Source organism: Coregonus clupeaformis, unplaced genomic scaffold (assembly GCF_020615455.1).
Source record: "Coregonus clupeaformis isolate EN_2021a unplaced genomic scaffold, ASM2061545v1 scaf0223, whole genome shotgun sequence".
Classification (NCBI taxonomy): Eukaryota; Metazoa; Chordata; class Actinopteri; order Salmoniformes; family Salmonidae; genus Coregonus; species Coregonus clupeaformis.
Genome location: NW_025533678.1, coordinates 170,001 through 187,500, shown reverse-complemented (window position 1 = coordinate 187,500; position 17,500 = coordinate 170,001). Strand labels below are relative to the sequence as shown.

Sequence of the window (17,500 nt, the reverse complement as noted above, 5' to 3'; positions counted from 1 at the left end):
ACCATCCATCCATTTTTGATTCACTCACTCACCCACCCACCCACATGTTCTTTCTGTGGCCGGGCCAACCATTGGAATAGGGTGCCTTTTGGGATGGCACCACTGTCCATTACAACCACATTTCCATTTTAGATGATCACCTCCTCACTCAAATGAACCTTTGGAGACCCATCTAAAAGAGACACCACAGCTGAGATTGCCAATTAGGAAGCATATGGATTGAGATCTATTGACATCATGGACCATCAGGACCCATTTAGCCTGCACACCACATGTAGATTATCAGACAATCACAGCCTGTCTGGTCTACAGACCAATTAGAGCATCACAATCCCTAGTGACATCATCTCTGGTCCCCCAAACAACATACAGCACTCTACTGAATAATGTATACAGTACCAGTCAAACATTTGGACATCTAGTCATTCAAGGGTTTTATTTCTGCTGATAAGTATCCAACAAGTGCTCAGCATATGTGGGAACTCCTTCAAGACTGTTGGAAAAGCATTCCAGGTGAAGCTGGTTGAGAGAATGCCAAGAGTGTGCAAAGCTGTCATCAAGGCAAAGGGTTGCTACTTTGAAGAATCTCAAATATAAAATATATTTTGATTTGTTTGACACTTTTTTGGTTACTACATGATTCCATATATGTTATTTCATAGTTTTGATGTCTTCACTATTATTCTAAAAAAAATTGTAAAAATAAAGAAAAACGTTTGACTGTTACTGTATGTGTGTGTGTGTGTGTGTGTGTGTGTGTGTGTGTGTGTGTGTGTGTGTGCGCGCGCGTGCGTGTACAGTTACGTACATGGAAGTCGACAGACAAACACACACACACGGAGGTTCACAGAATATTCAACTTGCCAAACCGTGGCATCAAAAATGGAGACCAGGGTTTCATTTCCAATGGTGCCCTGAGGACATCAAATAAACGGTAAAAGTACAAGATACAAGATAGAACAACCAGTACATTACATTAGAACATCAGAAACATCACAGGCATTAGAAACAATGTATAAAGTCAATCAAAACAATTGTGCACCTTGGTGAACTCATTTATCATCAGGATTTTTAACCGCCCTAGTGGCACCAGGGTATCCAAATGTAATGAACTTTGTAAGTGATTCCAAAAATGTGGAGCGTTAAAACTAAATGTGGTGACATCAATAAGGGATCATAGCTTTCACCTGTATTTTGTACACTCACCCATCGAGTACCGGGTCGGACCCCCCTTTGCCTCCAAAACAGCCTGAATTCTTAGTGGAATGGAAACATTGCTCAATTGGTATCAAGGGACCTAACGTGTGCCAGGAAAACATTCCCCACACCATTACACCACCACCACCAGCCTGTACTGTTGACACCAGGCAGGATGGGGCCATGGACTCATGCTGCTTATGCCAAATCCTTACTCTGCTATCAGCATGACGCAACAGGAACCGGGATTCGTCAGACCAGGCGATCTTTGGAGCCGCTTCTTCTTGTTTTTAGCTGATAGGAGTGGAACCCGGTGTGGTCGTCTGCTGCAATAGCCCATCCGTGACAAGGATTGACGAATGTTATACTGCGCCGTTAGTTGTCTGTTTGTGGCCCGCCTGTTAGCTTGTACGATTCTTGCCATTCCCCTTCGACCTCTCACCTTTCGCCCACAGGACTGCCGCTGACTGGATGTTTTTTGTTTGTCGCGCCATTCTCGGTAAACTCTAGACGCTGTCGTGCGTGAAAAGCCCAGGAGGCCGGACGTTTCTGAGATATTGGATCCGGCGCGCCTGGCACTGACAATCAAACAATGCTCAAAGTTGTTTAGGTCACTAGTTTTGCCCATTCTAACTTTCAATCGAACAGTAACTGAATGCCTCGATGCCTGTCTGCCTGCTTTATATAGCAAGCCACTGCCACGTGACTCACTGTCTGTTGGAGCGAACCATTTTTGTGAACAGGGTGGTGTACCTGTGAGCTGGCCACAGTGTGTATTTTGAAGTAAAAAAAAGTTATTCGCTGAGAGATGCCAGTGATTCTAATTTTTTGCAAGGCAAGATAGTTTAGAAACTGGGCGGTAGTTATCTAGGTCAGAAGAATCCCCACCTTTGTAAAAGGGGAGGACATGCAACGCCTTCCTGATCTCAGGGATCGCACCAGAAGCAATTATTAAATAAAACATGTGGGCCAAAGTTTAAGGGGGGCAGAAAGCTGCAGTAGAAAGGGATCAAGTGAATCAGCTCCTGTGGATTTTTTTACATCCATTTTTTGTAAGGCACTTAATACATCACTGACATAAAATGGTTGAAATGAAAAAAAAGAGCCTGGAAGTGCATCATTCTCTGCTATCTACTGCCCAGTTTCTAACTGTAAGTCGCTCTGGATAAGAGCATCTGCTAAATGACTAAAATGTAAAATGTAAATGTAAAATCTGAATAAAGGACTCCCTCCAGTGGAACTTTAGGTATTTTCAGAAACCATTCTTTGGTAAGAAGTAGAGGGTGTTCAACTAACGTGAGTCGAGGTGCAACCTAAAAATGTGTAAACATAATTGGAAAGGAAAACGTGCAAAAAGACTTGCTCCCCAATGAAACAAATACTTTTTTATGGTTTTATAAACTAAGAATGTTTAATGGTGAGCGAGCATTGAGCCTTTTCCTTTCCAGAAACCATTCTTTCGAATAGATGGACAGTTGAGGCACAATGGTTATTACAAGCGTCTGTTATGGGACCAGAGGCTGTCATAACCTACTGGGGTAATGACGGGGTGGAGCTTTGTTGTTTTGATTTGATTTGATCACTCCAGAATGGAGCTGGATTTCTTTCCACCACTCTCTGTTATACAATTCAAGAAGTATGTTGACTTTGCTTTTCTAACCAGAGTAAGACATCTATTTCTCAAATGTCTGAAGGACTGCCAGTCAGAGGTAGAATCAGTCAATCTAGCCTTAGCCCAAGCTAAGTTTCTTTCATGAAATCTTTCAGACAATTAATGTGTGAACCATGGATTAGAGCTGTCTTTAACCCATAATATTGTATATGGGGCATGCTTATCTGCAACAGAGTTCAACAGAGAGGTAAAACATTTAAAGTTCTGAATCAGAGATAGAGGACACACCCTCCCAAGCATACATCCCCAGGTCATACAGGAAATGTTGCTCATTGAATGTTCTGACATTTCTGCGTGCATACCTCTAATGCAGGCAATGGAACAATGGTCACAATGTTAAGCTATATTTGAACCCCTACTCTCATCCTTGGCCTCTGACCTCTGACCTTTAACCCCTGTCTGTAGTTAAATGGAGGAGCGGGACAGAAGCCGCTCCCCGTCCCGCAGGACCAGTCGGGTGGAGCAGGTGGTGGGGCGATGGCTACGACGCTCCAGGGACTCCAGCAGCAGGTCAGTATTACGATTAGGTTTAGGTTTAGGTTTAGGTTCAGATTCAGGTTCAGGTTTAGGTTAGGTTAGGTTAGGTAGGACCAGCCGTGTGGAGCAGATGGTGGGGTGATGGCTACGATGCTCCAGAGACTCCAGCAACAGGGTTATCTTTGGCATTAGGCCCGACTAGCTTGGGTTTGTCTGGGATAGCCAGGGAGCTAATAATGGGTTTGTCTGGGTTAGGCCTGGGGGCTAGTAATGGGTTTGTCTGGGTTAGGCCTGGGGGCTAGTAATGGGTTTGTCTGGGTTAGGCCTGGGGGCTAGTAATGGGTTTGTCTGGGTTAGGCCTGGGGGCTAGTAATGGGTTTGTCTGGGTTAGGCCTGGGGGCTAGTAATGGTTTTATCTGGGTTAGGCCTGGGGGATAGTAATGGGTTTGTCTGGGTTAGGCCTTGGGGTAGTAATGGGTTATCCTGGGTTAGCCTGGGGGCTGTAATGGTTTTATCTGGGTTAGGCCTGGGGGCTAGTAATGGTTTTATCTGGGTTAGGCCTGGGGGCTAGTAATGGGTTTGTCTGGGTTAGGCCTTGGGGTAGTAATGGGTTATCCTGGGTTAGCCTGGGGGCTGTAATGGTTTTATCTGGGTTAGGCCTGGGGGCTATTAATGGGTTTGTCTGGGTTAGGCCTGGGGGCTATTAATGGGTTTGTCTGGGTTAGGCCTGGGGGCTGTAATGGGTTTGTCTGGGTTAGGCCTGGGGGCTAGTAATTGGTTTGTCTGGGTTAGGCCTGGGTGCTAGTAATGGTTTTATCTGGGTTAGGCCTGGGGGCTATTAATGGGTTTGTCTGGGTTAGGCCTGGGGGCTGTAATGGGTTTGTCTGGGTTAGGCCTGGGGGCTACTAATTGGTTTGTCTGGGTAAGGCCTGGGGGCTAGTAATTGGTTTGTCTGGGTTAGGCCTGGGGGCTAGTAATTGGTTTGTCTGGGTTAGGCCTGGGGACTAGTAATGGTTTTGTCTGGGTTAGGCCTGGTTATTCAAGGCAATATTGGGGATCATCTGTTGGAGATTATTATAATTAAGTGTTTCCTTGTTTATTTTGATTGGCTGATACCTTGTCCTTCTGTTGTCCTCTCCTTTTCATTGGATGACATCTTCTCCATCTGTATGTTTCCTTGATTCTGATTGGCTGCTACCTTGTCCTCTGATTCTGATTGGCTGATACCTCGTCTCTACCCCAATCAGAGAGCGTATCCTGGTAGATGGGAAGGCGGCTGCGGGGGGAGAGTCTAGCGGTCAGGACCAGAAGAACAACTACCCGGTTAGACTGACCGTCCAGATCCTACGAGACCCCCTCCTCAACACTCATGGGCTCACCCTGACACCTCAGACACCCATACTGGTGCAGGACGTCACCCCAGGTAGGCTACATAAACATGACATAGAGCTATTATAACCCTGACATAGGACTACATTGTGCTGTCATAATCTTGACATAAGTTGTCATTACCTGACATTGGGGCTGCTGATCAGTTTTAGCTTAACAATCAACATCTGGTGAGAAAAACAGCAAGGGAAAGAAAACAACATAGGGTTTCTGAGTCACATGAAGATGTTATTTAATAATTTGATTAGTTGGGTGGCAGAAATCAGACCAATTAGACATGCCGTTGAATTCGAGTGGCAGTCTTTTGACCAATCATCCTTGGCAATACTGAGATCCTGGCAGTCTTGCTAGTCATTACTCCATCAGGCGTAGGATCCAACTACAGCCTCCAGAGCATCATAGTCTGGGTGGATGAGGTACCCCTCCGCCTCCCTGATCCACCCCAGGGCCCGACTCACGCTCTGGGTCACCCTCAGAGCCAGACCCCCCTCCTGGTTCTCACCCTGGTTTTCACCCTGGTCCTCATCACCCTCACCATCCTCATCTAAACCCCAGTCACGATGCTCCGTCCTGGGCTTGTCCAGCCTCTCTGGCTTGTTCAGACTCTCTGCTCCGTCCTGAGTCCCCTCAGCCTCTTTGGTGGTGGTCCCATCCAGCTCTCCCTTACAGGAGAGGAACAGTTGGCTCTGTAGGGCCCGGAGGGTTAGGGGGGCGATGGCAGCGTCGAGGCCTAGGGTGGTGCCCCCGAGCCTGGGTAAGGTGGGGTCTGAGAGACCCTTCTTTACCCTAGAGGAGGTGGACCGTTGGGCCTTAAGGAGAACATGGATCATCTCAGGCCCCACGTACCTCTCCAGAAACCACTCCTCTTCCTCCTTCTCCTTCTTCTCATCCCCCTGTCCATCTCTCACTGGGGGCTGTGTTTGGGGGGATGGCGTGATGGGATGGATGAGTGTGTCGAGGGAGGGATTTGATGAAGGGAGGGGGTCCACGGAGGAGGAAAGACGGTGGAAGATGCCAGGAGAAACTAGAAATGAGGGGTGAGAGAAGAGGGAGGACCTGGAACAGGAGCAGCCGTCACTTGTCCTCCAGGACATTAGGGGCGCCAGTGAGTCAGCCTGGCCATTGCAGCTCCACAGACCTGAGTCCCCAGTCCCCTCCTCTCTCCTCTGTCCGGTACCAGAGGAGAGCTTCCTCAACCAGCAGTGGACACAGAAGAGCACAGCCAGACCTGTACACGCACACACCTGTAAGACAGGGACATAGGAACTTTTTGTAGTGATTTACATTTTAAATTTGACATTTTAGTCATTTAGCAGACGCTCTTATCCAGAGCGACTTGCAGTTAGTGAGTGCATACGTTTTCATTTAGGAGGCAATTCTGGAGCAAGGCTTGAACCTCCAACTCTGGTTGCTGTTTAGACGTGTTGGAGTGCCAATACAACATCTTGTCGAATAGATGTTCTACTTCTCGCTCTCTCTCACACACACACACACACACACACACACACACACACACACACACACACACACACACACACACACACACACACACACACGTACCGTAATACCGATGGTGTGTGGGATGCTATAGCCCCAGTACTGTGTCAGCCACATTGAAGGACAGGTCTTCTGTAGAGATGTGAGGTAACAGGGCAGGTAGGTGTCTCACCACCCCACAGTTACTATAGTACTCATAGTTACACACCCTACTGCCGCTCACCAACACAGTGCCCCCATGTGGCCACACTAAGCAATAACAATGTTCTGTCCTGTTCTGCTCTGAATAGAAGAGGCCATGCATGTCATAGAGATACACAGTGTTCTATTTGATTCTATGATGCACGTTGTAATGTTCTGGAGATTCCATGGATGGAACAAAGCAACACTCCCCCTTGGCCATAGATGCGGTAACGAGGTCAATTGCGTGGGGGAAGATCCCGAGTCTCCTCATTGCCCCCCGAGCAGAATTAGCCAACATTTAGGCTATGGTGTGTTTCACACTATGTTGAGGTAAAAATCAGAGTGTAATTTCTGTATGGATGTCAACCCCAATACATGTTCATGTCATCGTTACCAATCAACTGCATTACAGTTAAAATCTAATTTCACTACCACCACCGATTTCTGTATGCTAGCTATGTTAACCAGCTTAGACGAACGGAGGTTAGCATTTAGCAGTCACATCTTCTAAACCTGGAAACGGACAACTTCTAAATGTTATGCAGCAAAACAGCCAAATATATCCAAATCGGACTTATGTAACCACATTGTGGGCCTGTTACAATACATCAATCATGACGGATTTGACAAATATCCACTTTGTTAATTCGATTTGTTGAATGTGCGCCAATCTGGTCAATGGAACGTCTGCGATCCATTGACTCCTTTACCGCATCAATGATACAATTATAGAATCCGATTGTGATGTCATTGAGATGGATTTTGATTAACAGGCTATAGAGAAAAGGGACCAGATGGGTTTTGTGTTGTTCCGTAGGCTCCATTAGGGTTTGGGTTGTTAAGGCCAGGTGGAGACTTAAAGTGTGTCCCAAATGGCACCCAATTCCCTATATAGTGTACTACTTTTGACCAGAGTCCTAGTAGTGCCCTATAGGGAATAGGGTGCCATTTGGGACACATGTGACAGGATGGGAATGTTGCTGAGCTAGTGGAAGTTTCGCTGGTGTGTGTGTGTGTGTGTGTGTGTGTGTGTGTGTGTGTGTGTGTGTGGTGGTTACAGGAATGAGAGAAACGGCAGGGGAGATGGGCTTAATGAAGATCAAATCAAATTGTATTTGTCACATACACGTGTTTAGCAGATGTTATAGCGGGTGGTAGCGAAATGCTGTGGACTATCCCTCACAGACCTACTGTATATAGACTACCTACTGTATATAGACTACCTACTGTATATAGACTACCATCACAGACCTACTGTATATAGACTACCTACTGTATATAGACTACCTACTGTATATAGACTACCATCACAGACCTACTGTATATAGACTACCATCACAGACCTACTGTATATAGACTACCATCACAGACCTACTGTATATAGACTACCTACTGTATATAGACTACCTACTGTATATAGACTACCTACTGTATATAGACTACCATCACAGACCTACTGTATATAGACTACCATCACAGTGTTATAGCGGGTGGTAGCGAAATGCTGTGGACTATCCCTCACAGACCTACTGTATATAGACTACCTACTGTATATAGACTACCTACTGTATATAGACTACCTACTGTATATAGACTACCATCACAGACCTACTGTATATATACTACCTACTGTATATAGACTACCTACTGTATATAGACTACCTACTATATATGGACTACCATCACAGACCTACTGTATATAGACTACCTACTGTATATAGACTACCTACTGTATATAGACTACCTACTGTATATAGACTACCATCACAGACCTACTGTATATAGACTACCTACTGTATATAGACTACCTACTGTATATAGACTACCATCACAGACCTACTGTATATAGACTACCTACTGTATATAGACTACCTACTGTATATAGACTACCATCACAGACCTACTGTATATAGACTACCATCACAGACCTACTGTATATAGACTACCTACTGTATATAGACTACCCTCACAGACCTACTGTATATAGACTACCCTAAAATACCCTAAAAATTGTGTTGTTCCGTAGGCTCCATTAGGGTTTGGGTTGTTAAGGCCAGGTGGAGACTTAAAGTGTGTCCCAAATGGCACCCAATTCCCTATATAGTGTACTACTTTTGACCAGAGTCCTAGTAGTGCCCTATAGGGAATAGGGTGCCATTTGGGACACATGTGACAGGATGGGAATGTTGCTGAGCTAGTGGAAGTTTCGCTGGTGTGTGTGTGTGTGTGTGTGTGTGTGTGTGTGTGTGTGTGTGGTGGTTACAGGAATGAGAGAAACGGCAGGGGAGATGGGCTTAATGAAGATCAAATCAAATTGTATTTGTCACATACACGTGTTTAGCAGATGTTATAGCGGGTGGTAGCGAAATGCTGTGGACTATCCCTCATAGACCTACTGTATATAGACTACCTACTGTATATAGACTACCTACTGTATATAGACTACCATCACAGACCTACTGTATATAGACTACCATCACAGACCTACTGTATATAGACTACCATCACAGACCTACTGTATATAGACTACCTACTGTATATAGACTACCTACTGTATATAGACTACCTACTGTATATAGACTACCATCACAGACCTACTGTATATAGACTACCATCACAGACCTACTGTATATAGACTACCTACTGTATATAGACTACCTACTGTATATAGACTACCTACTGTATATAGACTACCATCACAGACCTACTGTATATATACTACCTACTGTATATAGACTACCTACTGTATATAGACTACCTACTATATATGGACTACCATCACAGACCTACTGTATATAGACTACCTACTGTATATAGACTACCTACTGTATATAGACTACCTACTGTATATAGACTACCATCACAGACCTACTGTATATAGACTACCTACTGTATATAGACTACCTACTGTATATAGACTACCATCACAGACCTACTGTATATAGACTACCTACTGTATATAGACTACCTACTGTATATAGACTACCATCACAGACCTACTGTATATAGACTACCATCACAGACCTACTGTATATAGACTACCTACTGTATATAGACTACCCTCACAGACCTACTGTATATAGACTACCCTAAAATACCTACTGTATATAGACTACCATCACAGACCTACTGTATATAGACTACCTACTGTATATAGACTACCCTCACATATCTACTGTATATAGACTACCCTAAAATACCTACTGTATATAGACTACCCTCACATATCTACTGTATATAGACTACCCTCACAGACCTACTGTATATAGACTACCTACTGTATATAGACTACCTACTGTATATAGACTACCTACTGTATATAGACTTCCATCACAACCTACTGTATATAGACTACCTACTGTAAATAGACTACCTTCTGTATATAGACTATCTACTGTATATAGACTACCCTCACAGACCTACTGTATATAGACTACCTACTGTATATAGACTACCTACTGTATATAGACTACCATCACAGACCTACTGTATATAGACTACCTACTGTATATAGACTACCTACTATATATAGACTTCCATCACAGACCTACTGTATATAGACTACCTACTGTAAATAGACTACCTTCTGTATATAGACTACCTACTGTATATAGACTACCCTCACATATCTACTGTATATAGACTACCATCACAGACCTACTGTATATAGACTACCTACTGTATATAGACTACCTACTGTATATAGACTACCCTCACATATCTACAGTATATAGACTACCATCACAGACCTACTGTATATAGACTACCTACTGTATATATACTACCATCACAGACCTACTGTATATAGACTACCTACTGTATATAGACAACCTACTGTATATAGACTACCATCACAGACCTACTGTATACCACAAAGTCCCCATAGACTACAGTACAAACAAGGGTTACACTCCTGTGAAAAGTGTGATCGATATATACAAATACAAATATCTAAACATGCCCACACTGCAATTATTTTATTTATTGCTTCTCCTGAGTGGTGCAGTGGTCTAAGGCACTGCATCGCAGTACTAGCTGTGCCACTAGAGATCCTGGTTCGAATCCAGGCTCTGTCATAGCCGGCCGCGATTGGGAGACCCATGGGGCGGCGCACAATTGGCCCAGCGTCATCCAGGGTAGGGGAGGGAATGGCCGGCAGGGATGTAGCTCAGTTGGTAGAGCATGGCGTTTGCAACGCCAGGGTTGTATACCCTGTTGATGAAGATGATGATGAGGAGGATCCTGTGTGTGTGTCTGTAGCGGGGCCGGCTGATGGAAGGCTAGTCCCTGGCGACCAGGTCGTAAAGATCAACAATGTTGCCGTCGACGACCTGACCCCAGAGCAAGCGGCTGACCTCATCAGGTACAATAACACACACACACGCACTTACTCACAGGCATGCATGCATACACACACACACAAACACACAAGCACATACATTCACACACACTACACACACACAGGACACTAGCATTTATTCCTCATATTGACCATCTCTCTCTCTCCATCTCTCTCTCTCTCTAGGAGTGTCAGTGCTCTGTGATGATAACAGTCCTCAGAAACTCAGTGGTGAGTCTCTTATATTTTCCATGTTTTATTCTTCCTTCAGTTACCAGTTGCTCTCTTCACCGACAGAGAAACCACACACTCACAGGTGGATGGATGAAATGCTGTCAACAAAACCATATTTCAAATTCATTGAGGGCTGGGGGGAGGAGTGCTTATATACACACACACACACACACACACACACACAAACACGCGCCAAGGCCACACTACTAGGTCAAAATAAAGGTGTGACAACACTCTGCTGCCTGTGGGGAACCATGATGGAGCACTTGTGTGTGTGTGTGTGTGTGTGTCTGCTTGCGTGTGGATGAATGGGCGACTGCAGATAATGCACCAGCCTCATTCCCTCTGAACCAACATGCTGCGAACACTGACTCTTTTCAACATCACACACACACACACACACACACACACACACACACACACACACGACACACACACACACACACACACACACACACACACACACACACACACACACGCTATACGCATTAGGAACACTCCCTGGATGTGTTGCTGTGATTGGCTGTCAGTTACAGTGCAGACACCACTCCCGGATGACGCTGTTCTCATCTGCAGAGGGACTTCATTACCACAACAGCAACAATATTAGTGTTTTAGTTTTCAGTGTTACATCAAAGTGATATTTACGTTTGTCTGTGTAATAAATGTCCCGGTCCGTTACTGCCTGTTGGGTTGACCAGTCAGTCTGGACCTCTGAGATTAGTGTCTCTGAGGTTCTGCTGTATATCCACTGTCTGTTGGGTTGACCAGTCAGATTAGTGTCTCTGAGGTTCTGTTGTATATTGTCTGTTGGGTTGACCAGTCAGATTAGTGTCTCTGAGGTTGTGTTGTATATTCACTGCCTTTTTTAGTTTTCAGATCTAGGTATTCTGACACTTTATTTAGACAGGTACATAAACAGATGGGGATACAGGAAGGAGGCAGACATAGCAGGAAGGAGACAGGGATTGAACCCAGGTCTCCAGTGGGGAGAGGAGTGTGTATGTGTCTATGCTAGGAGCAGTCTTTAGCCCCTTGCCTTTTGGAAACTCTGTCTAATTCCTCCTCATATGGTTTCCCAGGGACCCAAGTCTTCCTTCATCACCCCAGAGAAGCGAGCTAAACTCCGGTCCAACCCAGTCAAAGTTCGCTTTGCTGAGGAGGTCGAGGTCAACGGTCACTCTCAGGTACGTCAGACTTTATGACACCCTTATGTCACTGCGTAACGTGTTATAAGCCCTGTATGAAGCTGTTGTGTCATATCTATCCAGGATTTATGTATGGTCTACTCTATGCAGTGACTTCTAAAGCACCAAATGGACATTTTTGTAAATGCTTTATGGAGCTGACATGACTGCTGTATGTAGCTAGTCACAAGTGGTTAAGCTCTCATCCATGTAACAACCCTATATTCCTCCCTATCCTCACTGCTTGGCTTGGAAACCCAATTCACTATGGTTTAGATATCCTGTCCCTTTCCTATTGTCACGTCCTGACTCAGGGGACCCTTAAATGTTGAGTCAGGGTGTGTATATTCTTTGTTGTGTGTTTTCTATGTTTCGATCTATTATGGGTAGATCTATGTTGGCTGGTGTGGTTCCCAATCAGAGGCAGCTGTCGCTCGTTGTCTCTGATTGGGGATCATACTTAGGCAGCTTATTGGCACTAGTGGGTTGTGGGATCTTGTTCCGTATAAGGTATGTTGTGTGTATGCTACCTTGGACTTCACGTTTCGTTTCATTTGTTGTTTTGTCGTGGTGTTTATCAGTAAATATACATGTACGTATATCACGCTGCGCCTTGGTCTGTCCCGTCATTGAACGAACGTGACACCTATGAATACAGAGAGGAGGAATAAGCTCCCTGGAGGACTGGAGGGGGGGTGGGGGGGGGACCACAAGCTACAGAGGCTGCATCTCAAATGGAACCCTATTCCCTATATAGTGCACTACGTTTGACCGGAGCCCTATGGGGTAGTGCACTATATAGGGAATAGGGTGCCATTTGGGACGTAGCCAGAGACGGAGTGGTCATATCGATGGCTGGATGATTCCCTGATTACACGAGAATACACTGAGTGTACAAAACATTAGGAACATGACAGACAGACCATGTGAATCCAGGTGAAAGCTATGATCCCTTGTTGATGTCACCTGTTAAATCCACTTTAATCAAATCAAATCAAATCAAATTGTATTGGCCACATGTGCCGAATACAACAGGTGCAGACATTACAGTGAAATGCTTACTTACAGCCCTTAACCAACAGTGCATTTATTTTTATTAGTGTGCTTAAAGTGTTGAGAAAAAAAGAGCAGAAGTAAAATAAAATAACAGTAGGGAGGCTATATATACAGGGGGGTACCGGTGCAGAGTCAATGTGCGGGGGCACCGGCTAGTTGAGGTAGTTGAAGTAATATGTACATGTGGGTAGAGTTAAAGTGACTATGCATAAATAATTAACAGAGTAGCAGCAGCGTAAAAAGATGGGGTGGGGGGGCAGTGCAAATAGTCCGGGTAGCCATGATTAGCTGTTCAGGATTCTTATGGCTTGGGGGTAGAAGCTGTTGAGAAGTATTTTGGACCTAGACTTAGCACTCCGGTACCGCTTGCCGTGCAGTAGCAGAGAGAACAGTCTATGACTAGGGTGGCTGGAGTCTTTGACAATTTTGAGGGCCTTCCTCTGACACCGCCTGGTATAGAGGTCGTGGATGGCAGGAAGCTTGGCCCCAGTGATGTACTGGGCCGTACGCACTACCCTCTGTAGTGCCTTGCGGTCGGAGGCCAAGAAGTTGCCATACCAGGCGGTGATGCAACCAGTCTCCTGAGGGGGAATAGGCTTTGTCGTGCCCTCTTCACGACTGTCTTGGTGTGTTTGGACCATGATAGTTCGTTGGTGATGTGGACACCAAGGAACTTGAAGCTCTCAACCTGTTCCACTACAGCCCAGTGTAGCTGAAGGGGAGGAGGCAGGTTAAATAATTGTTTTTAAGCCTTGAGACAATTGAGACATGGATTGTGTATGTGTTCCATTCAGAGGGTGAATGGGCAAGACAAAATATTTAAGTGTCTTTGAACGGGGTATGGTAGTAGGTGCCAGGAGCACCAGTTTGAGTGGGTCAAGATCTGCAGCGCTGCTGGGTTTTTCACGCTCAACAGTTTCCCGTGTGTATCAAGAATGGTTCACCACCCAAAGGACATCCAGCCAACTTGACAAAACTGTGGGAAGCATCGGAGTCAACATGGGCCAGCCTCCCTGTGGAACGCTTTCGACACCTTGTAGAGTCCATGCCCCGTGCAACTCAATATTAGGAAGGTGTTCTTCATGTTTTGTATACTCAGTGTAAACACACTATTAACGATTAGAGGGGAGCGGAGAGAGAGAGGTGGAGGGAGAATGAAAGAGAGATGGGGGGTGGAGCGAGAGAGAGAGAGAGAACAACAGGAAGAGATGGAGTGGTTGGATCAATTCCAGTCTGATTCCCTTCAGAACAGCTGTGATTACAGGAGAATAAAGTATTGAAAGGAGGAGGAGGAGGAGAGAGAGGGGTGGAGGGAGAATGAAAGAGAGATGAGAGAAGGGGGGGTGGAGCGAGAGAGAGAGAACAGGAAGAGATGGAGTGGTTGGATCAATGCCAGTCTGATTCCCTTCAGAACAGCTGTGATTACAGAAGAATAAAGTATTGAAAGGGGGAGGAGGAGGAGGAGGAGAGTGGAAGAGAGGGGGTGAAGGGAGGAAAATGAAGAGGGAGAGACATGAAAACACAGTATGAGAGAGAGAGAGAGAGAGAGAGAGAGAGAGAGAGAGAGAGAGAGAGAGAGAGAGAGAGAGAGCGAGAGAGCGAGATAGAGAACAGAGATAGAGAACAGAGATAGAGAACAGAGAGAGAGAACAGAGATAGAGAACAGAGATAGTGTGAGAGTGTTAAAGAGAGTGTGTGCGTTCCAAATGGCACCATATTCCCTACATAGTGCACTACTTTACCCTATGGGTCCTGGTCAAAAGTAGTGCACTGGAATAGGGTGCCATTTGGGACACTGACAGAGTGTTAAACGTTAGCTGGCCTGTCATCACCACAAGCTCAGGTAGCTCAGCTTTCATAACAGTTATTCATGTAAAGTATTAAGCTAATAATAACACATCCTTATTTCCTGATTCATCTGGTTTCCAGGGCAACTCGCTGCTCTTCCTCCCCAACGTTCTAAAGGTGTATCTGGAGAACGGACAGACCAAGGCCTTCAAGTTTGAACCCAACACCACTGTCAAGGTAGCTATATCATACACATACTACACTATCATATTATACAGTATTATTAGTATAATACTGTTGATACTACTAATATAACAGACAGACCAAGGCCTTCAAGTTTGAACCCAACACCACTGTCAAGGTAACTATATTTTACTATACGGTACCACACTGCTTCTACACCACTGTTAATATAATATATAATAATAATATGCCATTTAGCAGACGCTTTTAGCCAAAGCGACTTACAGTCATGTGTGCATACGTTTTTACGTATGGGTGGTCCCGGGGATCAAACCCACTACCCTGGCGTTACAAGCGCCATGCTCTACCAATTGAGCTACAGAGGACCACAGTTAAGGTAACTATATTTTACTATACGGTACCACACTTCTTCAACACCATATTCAAACCTAATATTTATTTATATATTTCTTAATTCCATTCTTTTACTTTTAGATTTGTGTGTATTGTTGTGAATTGTTAGATACTACTGCACTGTTGGAGCTAGGAACGCAAGCATTTCACTACACCCACAATAACATCTGCTAAATATGTGTATGTGACCAATAAAATTTGATTTGATTTGTTAAGGTACTATACTGTCTACTAGTGTCTTGTCCAGGGGTGTACTTGTACATCAAGCTGCCTCACGCTACAGAAGCATATAGACTCCTCCTCTACGGGCCGTCCTGGCTCGGACAATAGACTCCTCCTCTACGGGCCGTCCTGGCTCAGACAATAGACTCCTCCTCTACGGGCCGTCCTGGCTCGGACAATAGACTCATCCTCTACGGGCCGTCCTGGCTCGGACAATAGACTCCTCCTCTACGGGCCGTCCTGGCTCGGACAATAGACTCCTCGTCTACGGGCCGTCCTGGCTCGGACAATAGACTCCTCCTCTACAGGCCGTCCTGGCTCGGACAATAGACTCCTCCTCTACAGGCCGTCCTGGCTCGGACAATAGACTCCTCCTCTACAAGACTGACTGACTGACTGTGTACATACTACATCCTGTTATTCCCTATTTTACTGACCTTTCCATTCAGTCCATTCAGCCAGGAAACTGAAACCCCAATTCTCCTCAGTGAATTGACCTCAACCCTACAGTTTAACTGGCCTAACATATCAGTGTCTTGTCTCCTGTTCTCTCTGGTTGTTCCCAGGACATAGTGATGATCCTGTCTCCTGTTCTCTCTGGTTGTTCCCAGGACATAGTGATGATCCTGTCTCCTGTTCTCTCTGGTTCCCAGGACATAGTGATGATCCTGTCTCCTGTTCTCTCTGGTTCCCAGGACATAGTGATGATCCTGTCTCCTGTTCTCTCTGGTTCCCAGGACATAGTGATGATCCTGTCTCCTGTTCTCTCTGGTTCCCAGGACATAGCGATGATCCTGTCTCCTGTTCTCTCTGGTTCCCAGGACATAGTGATGATCCTGTCTCCTGTTCTCTGGTTCCCAGGACATAGTGATGATCCTGTCTCCTGTTCTCTCTGGTTCCCAGGACATAGTGATGATCCTGTCTCCTGTTCTCTCTGGTTGTTCCCAGGACATAGTGATGATCCTGTCTCCTGTTCTCTCTGGTTCCCAGGACATAGTGATACCCTGTCTCCTGTTCTCTCTGGTTCCCAGGACATAGTGATGATCCTGTCTCCTGTTCTCTCTGGTTCCCAGGACATAGTGATGATCCTGTCTCCTGTTCTCTCTGGTTGTTCCCAGGACATAGTGATGATCCTGTCTCCTGTTCTCTCTGGTTCCCAGGACATAGTGATGATCCTGTCTCCTGTTCTCTCTGGTTGTTCCCAGGACATAGTGATGATCCTGTCTCCTGTTCTCTCTGGTTGTTCCCAGGACATAGTGATGATCCTGTCTCCTGTTCTCTCTGGTTCCCAGGACATAGTGATGATCCTGTCTCCTGTTCTCTCTGGTTCCCAGGACATAGTGATGATCCTGTCTCCTGTTCTCTCTGGTTGTTCCCAGGACATAGTGATGATCCTGTCTCCTGTTCTCTCTGGTTCCCAGGACATAGTGATGATCCTGTCTCCTGTTCTCTCTGGTTGTTCCCAGGACATAGTGATGATCCTGTCTCCTGTTCTCTCTGGTTCCCAGGACATAGTGATGATCCTGTCTCCTGTTCTTTTTGGTTCCCAGGACATAGTGATGATCCTGTCTCCTGTTCTCTCTGGTTGTTCCCAGGACATAGTGATGATCCTGTCTCCTGTTCTCTCTGGTTGTTCCCAGGACATAGTGATGATCCTGTCTC

General features: G+C 45.4%; 3 protein-coding genes across 3 annotated transcripts in view; 2 read left to right on the top strand and 1 right to left on the bottom strand.

Moving 5' to 3' along the window:
- Positions 1-10,906, top strand: part of LOC123484191 (FERM and PDZ domain-containing protein 1-like) — a 38,397-nt gene extending 27,491 nt beyond the window's left edge. The window contains exons 3-6 of the mRNA XM_045214249.1: positions 3,275-3,379; positions 4,594-4,769; positions 10,676-10,778; positions 10,888-10,906. Of these exons, the coding sequence (XP_045070184.1) occupies positions 3,279-3,379; positions 4,594-4,769; positions 10,676-10,778; positions 10,888-10,906 (399 nt within the window). The 5' untranslated portion in view covers positions 3,275-3,278. The remainder of the gene's footprint in view (positions 1-3,274; positions 3,380-4,593; positions 4,770-10,675; positions 10,779-10,887) is intronic.
- Positions 4,991-6,430, bottom strand: LOC121559083. The gene is made up of 2 exons (XM_041872375.1): positions 6,296-6,430; positions 4,991-5,979 (listed from the first exon to the last, which is right to left on the bottom strand). Exons 1-2 carry the CDS (start codon positions 6,347-6,349, stop codon positions 5,098-5,100), a joined length of 936 nt encoding a protein of 311 aa, XP_041728309.1. The 5' UTR covers positions 6,350-6,430; the 3' UTR covers positions 4,991-5,097.
- A 39-nt stretch (positions 10,907-10,945) lies between the features above and the next one.
- Positions 10,946-17,500, top strand: part of LOC121559081 (FERM and PDZ domain-containing protein 1-like) — a 20,084-nt gene continuing 13,529 nt past the window's right edge. Inside the window, exons 1-3 of the mRNA XM_045214248.1 lie at positions 10,946-10,985; positions 12,071-12,175; positions 15,161-15,256. Of these exons, the coding sequence (XP_045070183.1) occupies positions 10,959-10,985; positions 12,071-12,175; positions 15,161-15,256 (228 nt within the window). The 5' untranslated portion in view covers positions 10,946-10,958. The remainder of the gene's footprint in view (positions 10,986-12,070; positions 12,176-15,160; positions 15,257-17,500) is intronic.

What these genes read in the sequence shown, in the direction of transcription:
- LOC121559083 (XM_041872375.1), bottom strand. Translation starts at nt 6,349, where the DNA reads ATGTGGCTGACACAGTACTGGGGCTATAGCATCCCACACACCATCGGT. An exon ending in CACACACCATCGGTATTACG is followed by an intron (nt 5,980 to 6,295) that starts GTACGTGTGTGT and finishes CCTGTCTTACAG; the next exon opens with GTGTGTGCGTGTACAGGTCT.